Raw genomic sequence first — 12,338 nt, forward strand, 5'->3', positions numbered from 1 at the left:
CATATGATAGCATCAACGCGATATATGTATAAAGCATAATGGAAAGGCACAGCTTGCAAGAAAATCGAAAATAGGCAAGCCTATAATGACCATAAACTGTGCAGATTAAAAGGAAGTGGTGACATTAATCGCGAGCTGTGATGGCAACAGCAAAGGTTAAAGAAGAATCTGCCCCCTCAGTCAACACGTGATATTCCACATTAAATCCAAGCCTCAATTTGAATCATACTTTGGATTAAAAATAGGTCCGTCCCCACTAGCGCAGTTTGATGAAGAAATCGTGATGTAGAAGAGTCGAAAATCTAACTATTCATGTAGCCTAAAACTACTCATTCTGTTTACTCCAATCAATATGGATCTCACTGTGTTCTGACGGGTTACAACGCTTGGCGAAGTTGCAGAAGCAGGTTGGCCCTATACATGGTTGGGAGCAGAAAATATCCAAATCAAGTGAGGGTTGGTCTCTTCTAGAGGACACTTTCAACTAATTTTGACTTTGATTCTAACAAAGGGGGCTGATTATCCACCAATCTTTTAGAGCTCATTTAAAATTGTACTTAATTCAGAGAGATAGGTATGGAAAATTAACGTCAATGGGTTAACTCCCATCACTACGGCTAATCCACCGGTTCGATAAGAACTTCTCAACTCCGTCTACCTATCTCATGTACATGTTAAAAAGGTTTACATTTTCTCGCTCCATATTAAATGCAGGGATATAATGCACTACTGTCTGAAAGACTTGCAAAGGGCACGATTATCTCAATTCGATATCTGACGAAAAAGATGGTACCGAATGTCACCATTTGTGGCAAGACCAATAAGAGCAAAGAATGAATCCTTATTCTTAAGATTCCAATGACGAGAAGTAGAAAAGTTATATGGTAAAATCTACGAAAACTCCCAATCGTTTTTTTATAGGCTAAATACATAGTAAAACTATGTACATCCGTCCATTATCATCTTTCGTTTATTAAGCTAAAAAACAACATTTTTGCTATATTTAATAAAATCTTTCTCGTTGTAATATCTAATTATATATTAGAATCGCTTAACATCATTCCGGAGTGTCCAGAGATGGGATCGTATAAATGGGAGCTTAGGACGAATCCTAGAATATTTTTAACCCCCTCAACAATATTAGATTTAAAATTGCATAGGGGTCTTGCTACCCTTCCCTTCACACATTCTTGGATAAACCTCTGGATGATAACCATGTAATAAACCACTATCTAGCCATTCATAATCATAATTCTACGCAAAATTTTGTGTTTTCCAAACTAACTACATGCGCATTTTTGTATAGCATGCGTCGTTTAGGATTGGTCAAATAATCAACCTTTTGGCCATGTTGATGAAAATATCCCAACTTTGAAAAGCTACAGCGGCTAAACGGCTCGGCCGATTTTGACGTATTTAACATCAATCGACGCGAAATTTAATGCCCTAAAAGACACCTTCGAACATTATTTTCCTTAGGATTCGTTATTTAGGAGTTATAAGCGAAAAACTGAAAAAAGTGCAAAATTTTCATAGTTTTTCGACTCCCAAAACTTAAGCAGACGTCAGAATCCGTCGCAAACTCACAGGAGTCTTATTTGGGACCCCCAAAAGGTATTAAAACACTTTCCAGCTTTAGACGATTTTTTGGGGAGCATATGTCTAATTTGCCTGGGCTAATTGAAATTTGTACCTGAAAGGACAAACTCTCAAAGGTGGAATTAACTATATCAGATTTTATTGAAGGCTGTACTTGTAATTTCCTTTTATCCAACAAACATTGAGACTAAATTTAATCTCTGGAGCATTATTGTAATTATTCTTACAGAGTGAACTACAAAAACAAGGTCAAACTTTTTCAATGAGGTACCTGTAGTTTCCTGCCGTTGTGTTTGCCCAGGTAGAACTTGTTGAAGTGGTCCTGGTATTGGACCATCTCAGGAGGTAGTGTCACCTCCAACACTGGATAGGTCGGCCAGTAGCCCATGGTCAAGATGCTGACAGTCAGCTCAATGTTGGACACTGACAGATTCCTCAGGTTGCCCATGTACTACAAACAAAACTCAGGTTACCGGGACTGACCAATGTGTTCAAATTCTTAACAAGAGTTCCCAGATGCAGATTACATTTTCATTGCTCGCTCTTTAAGAATAAGATCATTTAAATTTCACACGATAAAAAATCTATGAATACTACTATCTGACTGAACTGTATCTTTGGTAAAAGGGGTAACAGGTGGCTTTCCTAAATTACATCTAGGCCATAGAAGACATGTAAAACGCTCAATATTTCTTTGTCTAGGGGACTGGCACACACTGCATATGTGGTAACAGCCAAGACTGCAGCCATTTGGGAAACTTTTTGTCTAGACACATGAAAAAGTCTACCAGGGTACATAATATTGTGTGTTTTATTTGTCTTCTGTAAGTTCTACCAGTTGCATACCTGTACAGCTGTATAGCTGCTATTCCTTAATTCTACAAATCAAAGTTTGGGCCTCAAACCTTTCCTTTTAAACAAAACTATTTACTGGGAAAAACTGAGTTCCTGTTCATAGTTTTATGAAAGGAATGTTTTTTTGTAATATTGCCTTATTTGTATCATGAAGAAAAAAAATGTTGGATCAAATAAACTTAACATAAAGTAAACGCTATGTTACTGCTGAACTGCCTTCATGTCTTAAAGAGATTAATTTCAGTGAAGGAGGGTTTTTTAAATCAACTCTTTTGTAGTATAAAAGTAAAGAGTCTTTCATCCTAATGTCAGTAATCCTATCTCTTGTTAAAAAATATTAATACTATACTTAAAATTACCATGGTACAAAATTTTAAACAAGATCCTTATGATGCAGGGGTGGTAATGAAAATCAATGGTAAAGTATCACTAATGTAGGCCTACCTGTTTGAAGGCCACATTGATATCCTTGCTAAGTTCCATGTCTTTGAACATTCCCTCCAGTTTGGAGGTGAAGCCTCCACCACATTCCTGCTTCAGCTTAGACAGCATGGACTTCTCTGCATCTACACTGGCGGACTTGCCTACCAGCAACCTCTTGGCCAAGTCCTGACAATCAATCAAGGTCATCATAATCACAATGTGAATAACATGGGATCATCTCATAACTCCAAGGTTTCACAACTCCAAGTGATCATAACTCCAAAGTTTCATAAGTCCAAGAGATCATAACTCCAAATTATATTTAATCCAAAGTTTCACAACTACAAGTACCCGAAAAAGGATAATTTCATTACTCCAAGAAAAATATAAGCGCAAGTGATCATAACTCCAAAGTTTCATAAGTCCAAGTGATCATAACTCCAAAGTTTCATAAGTCCAAGTAAAAATTAAACCAGAGTCTCATAACTCCAAAAGTTGAGTGGAGTCTCATATCTCCAAGTGGAATGTGTAGTACAGTCAGCGCCACAAGTTCCTGCGCTGTCCGCTCCGCTGTAAGTAATGCCACACTAGGCTGTTTCTGTCGCGCGATGATAATCGCGACGGGAATAGTCGCTGAGGGGTGCCGCATTGACGCGACAATAATCGCGGTGTCACGACGTTTTTTGTAGCGCAAAAATTGACCCGGGGTGCCACACTGGTGGTAAAAATCGTCGGCTTTGGCAGTTGTCAAGGATCAAGTTTTAATTATATTAGTTTAACCAAACAAAAAACCATTTGTTATAAAAAATACAACGATCTAAAAAAATTATCACAAACCTACATATTATTTTAAAGGAAATTGCAAAACTCAACTGCATTATAAATTAATATTATTGAACACCAGAAAATATCTTAAAAAATGCCTTTACTTATTTATGTAAATGTAAATACTACTAACACTTAACCAAAAGCTAGATGAAAATAACCACATTACTTTCATTATTTGACAGTGTACACATTAAGGGTTTCCAATTATTATGGATGTAATAGCTAAATCTGACCGTTTTAACTTTATATTCATTTGTACAGAGATACCCAACATTACACTAGGGGGTATCTATGCGGCGCAATACGCCGCAATGATTTTTCATTTTACAATGAATATTCACGCTCATAAAACATAATAAGGGAGTATGTTTTATCTATGATAATATGAAGTGGGTTGTAATTTCAGTAGTTTGATGTTTATATTCAGCTAACAACATATGCTCTTCTGTTATCCTGTGTTTTACCATAAATAGATGTTTTAGTATGCAATTGATACAAATTATTATTTGTATAAGTACGATGAAGCGTGGCTGCTGCGCGACTGACGGGAAAAACAGCCGAGTGTGGCAGGGTTGCCGGCGACAATTCCCGCCGAAGAAATAGGCCCAATCCCATTCCAGTGCGGCTGTCGCAGGCGGCAACTCCACTGAGCGACAATTCCCGACCGGTGTGGCACCCTCCATTTGATCCCTTGAGTTCTATTTTTTGCACGACAGAAACCGCCTAACTCCAGCGACAAAAACAGCCTAGTGTGGCATTACCCTAATACTGTCAGCAGCCGTTGCCGCATCATTGTACAGTATCTATATACCTACCGTCGCCTGTCAAACGATTAAGTAATTTTGTTATATACTTACATATTAATTAATTGCTATACTTCTTACTTCTATGCTAAAGGGACTTTAACCTTTAACTACTCGCGCGGGTTTTACTAACGTATGTACTCGCGTGGGGTGTTTTTGACACCCCATTATTACATATTTGATATAATTGTATTAACACTAATAATTGGCAAATTACATTTTTTGTTGTTATTCAAGTTTATTTTACTGTATACTGTTTCCAATATGAAAGAGTTATTTATTTTTCACCACACTATGATGTTTTTGGCTGTATTACATCCGTTAATTGGTGGCTGAAAGTTACGTTTTGCTGGCCATGCCAGCTGTCATAGAAATTTGGGGACCGAGCAGGTTTTTACAGGCCGGGGCCGCAAAATCAGCTGTCCGCTTACTTACTTAAAACATGAATGCATTTTAAATACACAATCAAAATCCATAGCATTGCAATAGAATTGTGTTATTGTCGCCGTTGCCTAGCAACTATTTATTTTTATTTTTGCTGATTCCTCAAATTATTTCTTTACATAACCTTAATGTTGTAGTTGTGTTGACTATCAGTGTGCATTATTATAGTGGTGAATAGTGGTAATAGGGTATAGTGTGGTGAAAAATAGCGTTCGTACCACGGGCAGAAATGGTTTTGCAGCTCTCGATCGATTTAAGTTCTCGACTTCGTCTCGAACTTAAAAACTATCTCGAGCCGGCAAAACCTCATTTTCGGCCCTAGGTACGAAATATACTATTAAGTTATACAATGTAAATAATATATTTCTTTTACCAACTGCAATTTGTGTGTGTATTTGGTCAACTTTTGCATATAAACCATTTGTTGTATTAAAAAATATGTACTTTGTCATTGAACTGTTTGATATTGAATAACTAGCATAACTAGAATAACTATCCGGAAAATATATAATTTTTAAAAGATTATATTATGTCTGTGAATGGTAAAGGTATTATTTTTTCCTAAAATGTACTACTAAAAAAACAGTTTTTAGGGGGGGGGGGATCGTAATACACACAAGTTTTGTGCAAACAAATTTATTTATATGTCACAAACACTTGTTTGTTATCGAAATAAATGTAAATAAAAAATGTCCTTTCATTACTTTTAGAGTCTTTCGCAAAAAGGAAAAAACATTACCTTATACAGGAACTTGTACTTTTTACGAAACGTTAACACTCACGTGGGGAGTTGAAAACACCCTATACTTTGTAATACACATGTATTACCAAGTGAACACTAGAGATCACACGGGGACTTTGGATGAGAAACGTTCACAGTTTTAACTTTACATTTCAGGTAATTTACACTAGGTTTACAATGCAGTTGTCTGCTTGCAATATTGAGCAGATATCAGACATAATAATCAAATAATTTTCTAAAGTCAATGTTACATATGTTTCTCGTAAATGAAATGCATACTTGCAGTATCCAATCTCATTAGTATATATTTTGTTTCAAATGAATGAAATGTCTAATTTCGTTATTCAAAGTCAATTACAAGTCTGGTTCAATTAAATGTATTGTCTACTTCAAAGTATATATGTTTCATCTGGTTCTCATAAATTAAATGTCTATTTGCAGTAGCAGTATCCTAAATCAATAGTACACCAGCTTCACAAAAATGAGAAATTTACTTGCAGTATCCAATGTCAATGGTCCATTTGGTTCACATAAATAAGATGCCTATTTTCAGCATTCAAAGTCAATGATATGTCGGGTTCACTTAGACGAATTGTTTACTTGAAGTATACAAACTCAATGGTACATATCGTTCACATAAATAAATTGTCTACTTGCAGGATCCAAAGAAATGGTTAATTTGATTCCCATAAACGGAGTGCCGATTCGCAGTATATTAAGTCAATGTTACGTCTGGTTCACGTCAATGGAATGTCTACTTGCAGCATCTAAACTCAGTGGTATCTTCGGTTCATATTAATGGAAGTCCTAATTATTGCAGTACCTATTCTGCCTAAGTCTGCATTATTTAATTGTAAGTCTAGTTCACTGAAATGGAAAGCCTACTTGGAATTGCAAGTTAAATGGAAATATAACTCAATGGTAGGCTTATATTTGGTTAAAATGTAATGGATATTTAGATTATTTAAAGTCAAAGGTGTTTCAGCCTTATTCCGGCGACCATAATTATTGGTTGTTTTAATTTTGTAGTAAATTATGCTCAATGATATTAATCTTATTGTTCTTCCCTTTTTCTGTGTCCTATACGGTAATGTACTTTATAAACGATTCTTTGACTAACATAATGTGGCTACAAGTGGAATAAAATTGTAGAATACACTAAAAACCATATAAGATGTTGAAAAATGATCAAATATTAACAAGAAATGTTTATTATATGGAACTGTTAGGTACGTAGTCTATGAGTTGAGTCTTAAACTCATCGGAAATTATGACTTTCATTCGTTTTGAAATAAGTTATTTGTTTTTGAATAACTACTTGACTTCTTTGCAATTGATCGATTTCGAGCAACATGTACACTATACATTAAAACGTTACAGAGTGATTTATTTCACGATGCTAATCAATAACCATTTGACATATTTTCATGATTTTTGTGTTGCAAGAAACATCGTTACCCCTAGGACTGCCAATAACCGATACCGTATGTTTCAGTTCGAAAGACTATGACAACATACCTTAGTGTAGCAATAACACAAATAAGGTCCTCGATATCAATGCTTCTGTTTCATTCAATAAGATGTTTTATGACATTTCTTCAATTTGAGTCATGCCTATTTATACGTTATTACTATATACATTACAAATAAAACTGTGAGCAATACTCTTACAAAACTTGTACAACCTTTTTTTGTCCGAACATAATCCCCCAGATGAACATATTTCCTAGCATCAAAAACATATTTTTTCAAGTAAATAAAACAAACGCCAATTAATTGCATTGCCCAGCTCTTTCATTAAATAAACAGAATTAAATTATTCAAACTGCGAAAGCATAACAGACGTAGCCCGTTGAAATCGGCCTATGGGGACCTGAGAAATTAGTCCATACCTATAATATTCAGCAAATATGCACATTCTAAGCTCAAGTTTGATGTGCAGTATGCCTATATTTTTATTTGGTAAACTGCCATAACCGTTTACATTTAATTTGATTGTATTTATATGCAATATTTATATTTATATTAATATTTATAGGCCTTTCTTACTTAAATTTACATTTTTTAAACGGGCAGTTCAGAAGACGGGGCACGGAAGCCACGTCATGTTGGTAACATTGACAATTCGAAGTAAGCGGCAGGCAGGTTGCCAGTATGGATACTAAAAAAGTCCCACACGCCCCTCCACGCAACTCTCCATCAATTCCAGAACATGAAAGGATCCATAATGTCATATGGGTTCAAGTTATGACCAAATGTTACAGGACCACTTTTGTTAGCTGTATTGTTCTACACCTTTTAATTTTCTAACTCTTCTCTAGAGTCATTATTAAAAGAATTAATAAATATTTTCGTAATGAGCGACATTTCCTGCCTGTATGCTAAACGAAACGTGATACGTAGATCTATATAATTAATACGCGAACACGAAGTTTGTCGGTTGAACTCCTCCGTCATTTCTTGACCGATTTTATCCATTGACGTATCATTGGAAAGAGCGTGTCGCGTAGATTTGCAAACTGGTCTTGAACTGGATTTGAAAAAGTCCCTTGGGCTCTACCCCAGTGGCTTTGAAGGTCCCCATGTTATCCTAATGAAGATCATAATTGTTAAAATTTTGATCAGCTATATAATTTAATTGCTGTCAATATTTAAGCTGCATTTCAAAGAAAAGCGTCCTACAAAAATTAGATCTTTAAAAAATAAATCATTGAAAGAACCCATTTGCAAATTATTGAAACATTAAAAGTCATCTAGTAGAAGAAATAGAGATAATATTTTTTTTAAAGAATTAACTATCGTCATTAGCCTGTATAATGAAGAACACCTACAAGATTCAGATTCCTACAAACTATGAACGAGGATGTTAGCTGAAGTGCTACAAATTTTATTATGAAACATGGACTTAACTTTGTGATCATTGCAGAGGAAACCCCTCTAAAGCCAAATAAATCTGGTACGTCAATGACATTAATCTATGTTTTCATAAAAGTCAAACAATTTTAATAATAGCCTATGAAAATATCCAAGAGCCCCTTACTAACATTTTACTGAAGGCTTTTAATTATTATTCATATAATGCTAAGGGAAACAAAAATCAACTGAACGACAGAAGGTCTTTAACTTTGCATTTTCTCAGTTAAATATAATTAACGTTATTGCAACTAAACAAAAAATACACCAATTGAACAAATAAAATTGTGACAGAAAACAGGAAGTCCTTATGGTGATGAAAACAGATTCTATCCTTATTAAAGAATGAATGAAATTTGTAAACTTACTGCTGGCGACAAGGGTGGTAGCATGCATAGGTTTATCAATAACGAAGATAAACATGGACAACCTTATGCGGCTATATATATATTTAGGAAATGTTGATTACTGTTATGTACATCGTGAGTATCTCCATATGATACACACCAGTAAGCTTAACATTAAATATAACTGGTTAACCCTTCCAGGGCTAAATTAAATGAAGGGCTGGAGCTTAATTATTTTTTGCCAAAAATTAAAAACTAAAGTGGTTGTGTTTTGTATTTATTTCACTTGAAATAATTCATGGATCGTAAAAAGATTTTCCTTAGGGCTGAACTAATTTTTGTACAAAAGTTATGAATAAAATAAAATTTGATTTAACGGATATATCCGTCTTTGGCCCACAAAAAACATAAGGTGGACGGATATATCCGTCTGCCGCCCTCAGTGATAATCACAAAATATGAACACTGCCAATAATCTTGAGTATCTTGTGGGCGGCAGACGGATATATCCGTCAACCTTAGGCTATTCCTTCTCTTGTTTTATTTTTTATCCATAAAAATGTATCTATCATTCTGAAGTAAATCTAAACCACTCAGTTGCACTCCCATGTCCTCAATCCCATTCCCCGCCAAGACTTCCACTACGTAAAAACTGTTCTTCAGGTTCATCATATCCATCACATTCCATACTATTATTTTTCACTTCCAAGTATAAAACCCCTCTCAGACATACTTTGATTAAGCATCTCAATAACATCTTCAAATTTCAGATCGTTTGCATTAGTATCTTTAGCTCAATAACATAAAAATAAAGTACAAAACACAAAATGTAAACATCACTCACTAACAACCATGTGTGAAGTGACAGCAATATTTACTTACGCACACTCTATGGTGCAAAATAGCCGAAACAGCTGCAGCAATTATTATTGCCAACCACAAAAACAAAATAACCCATTTATAATGCAGTATAATGTTAATTACCGTATTATAAACATTGTGTATCAATTTGTTTTTGGACGGATATATCCGTCTTTATCCCAGAAAAGAAATTTCTCAGGACGGATATATCCGTTTTCAGCCCGGAAAGTAAACAAAGATTGACGGATATATCCGTCCATAGCCCTGGAAGGGTTAACATTGATTAACATTGATAAAATATTTGGTACAGTATGTCTCATATAAAAACGTAGATTCGGGTACAATTAACTATTTGTTTGAGGTCCCCACGACAAAATGGGCAAACGTGTAAACCAAAATCTTTTGAACGAGTCTCTAAAAATTGATATTTGGGCTATAGTCTGATAAAACTGCGTCATTGAAGCTCATAGATTATATTGAAAATATTTTTTTTCATGGGAATGTTGTCAGTGGGTTTGTAATTTATTCAATGTGTATCTTATGGTAAATTAAAAATATATATATTTGTGTCAAATATGCATTTTGGAATTTAAAATTTAGGAACAATGCAAATTAAATAATTTACTATCAACTAATACCATGAAGTTCTAGTTGTGCAGACTCTGTTCTTTAGCCATAGGTAGGCCTATTACAACATTAGCTATGGAATAGGTATTAGGATAATAATAGTACACAGTGTTTTGATTTTTTAACTTTTACTCTTATAATGATTTCCATAGCAACAGGGTAAATTATCACTTTGAATTCAATTTGATTGTGAATAACAAGTCTAATTATGAGTTCTGTGATCGATGTTGAATCCCTCGTTGAGAGGAAGCCCTCCAGGATGCGTGTCATCCTGCCTGACCTTGTCCGTGCCCTGCTCTACATAACAGGTATCATCTTGTGTATTTTCTTTCCTACAGTCCCGTTTGCTAAGTGGATCTCTGCCAAGTTGTGGGACCTTTTGAAGCAGCTTGTGAGCAAATACTGCAACACTCCTGAGATGCCAGACGACAACGTAGCTTAACTGAGGTTTACATTTACCAGACATGGGCCACAACTACGGAATTGACTACGGAATTGACTACATTGACTACATTGACTGCTGACTAGACGGACTATTGACTACAGAATGCTGATTGCTGTCTGCTGACTTCTGACTACTACCTCACGACTACTGACTACTTGACCAGAAGGCGGGCTGATGACCCAGGATCCCCTCACACCATCGTAACATCATATGGGAAGCCCGCCTACATCACATGACTCCGATCTACAATACTGACCAGATCTACTACACACTAGAGATTGAAGAAGAACTGCACTACAAGCACAATGACTACATACTTTGAGGGGGTCCAAACCCTGGTCTTGTTACTATCTAATTATTTCATCAATGTGAAACTGATGATTGAGGGCAAATATGAATTTCAGAGTTTTTTCACTAATAAACAGTTTTAAATAATGAATCTTAAGTTGTCTTTTGAATATTTTCTCTTAACAGGTTTAGGCCATTCGATAATAAAACTGAATAAATACTGACACATTTTAGTAGATGAAACAACAATTAAATAGTAACTGTTTAAACCAACATTAAATGTTTGACAGCTCTTTCTTTGTATAAGCTTGTGAATGGTAAAATAAATTCATAACATGTGAAATTTATCTGTAAAAGTTTGGAATAATCATAGGATAATAGAAATAATCTACTTATTACAGAGCGCATACTTTTCCTCAAACTTTGAAAGTAGGCTTGAAGCCCCTTTCAACAATTTTTTTCTTCCTAAATGAATTTACCTTGAAAGAACTATAGTATTTCCTTGATATAAAAAAAATCTGAAATATCACAAAAAAACTATAAAAGGATTCAGGCCACTTATCAAGATGCTTAAGGCACTTTTTCCGCCACTGCACACACCGAAAGCCAAACAAGTCGGACACTGCAATCAGTTCGCATGTTGATAATTATCTTGAAAGCCAATCTTGGACTAATTTGTGATATTCAATAATAAAAATTCACAAAAAAGAACATTATCTAGTATTGTAGACTTTCATCAAATCAAAAACAAATATTTTAAATAATAATTGACCACCCTACACTTTACACAGTCCTGTGATGAACAAGAAATATTGAACTACACAAGATTATTACTTCTCAGACCGAATGGGCAAAAACATATTACAGCACCGGAAGAGCCAGATAAACCTTGTGACCATTAGTCAATCAAGATGTAAAGACCACCCAGAAACCTCCTGTACCCTTGTGCGACGTGTACCTGGCTGTCCGAGGGACGGGGGCTCCCCAGGGGGTCGGGACAGTGGAGAATGGACAGTGTAGAACACGCAAGGCGAAGACATTATTAGTGATGGATCTTGGTTTGTCTGAGTGATTTGTGAATGGATTTCTTTACGTATCCAGCAAATATGAGCCAGTACTACAGTACGAAGGTGAACAGTACTGATAAAATGTTTGCGGCAGTT

At 35.3% G+C, this 12,338-nt stretch overlaps 1 protein-coding gene across 1 annotated transcript in view; it reads right to left on the minus strand.

The window, feature by feature from the left end:
- The window catches only part of LOC129005933 (cullin-4A-like), a 38,039-nt gene that overhangs the window by 5,458 nt on the left and 20,243 nt on the right, over positions 1-12,338 (minus strand). Inside the window, exons 9-10 of the mRNA XM_054434969.1 lie at positions 2,899-3,063; positions 1,871-2,050 (exon numbers count right to left, since the gene is read on the minus strand). Of these exons, the coding sequence (XP_054290944.1) occupies positions 1,871-2,050; positions 2,899-3,063 (345 nt within the window). The remainder of the gene's footprint in view (positions 1-1,870; positions 2,051-2,898; positions 3,064-12,338) is intronic.

This window comes from Macrosteles quadrilineatus, unplaced genomic scaffold (assembly GCF_028750875.1).
Source record: "Macrosteles quadrilineatus isolate MER2022 unplaced genomic scaffold, UCM_ALF_1.0 Scaffold_46__1_contigs__length_943047, whole genome shotgun sequence".
NCBI lineage: Eukaryota > Metazoa > Arthropoda > Insecta > Hemiptera > Cicadellidae > Macrosteles > Macrosteles quadrilineatus.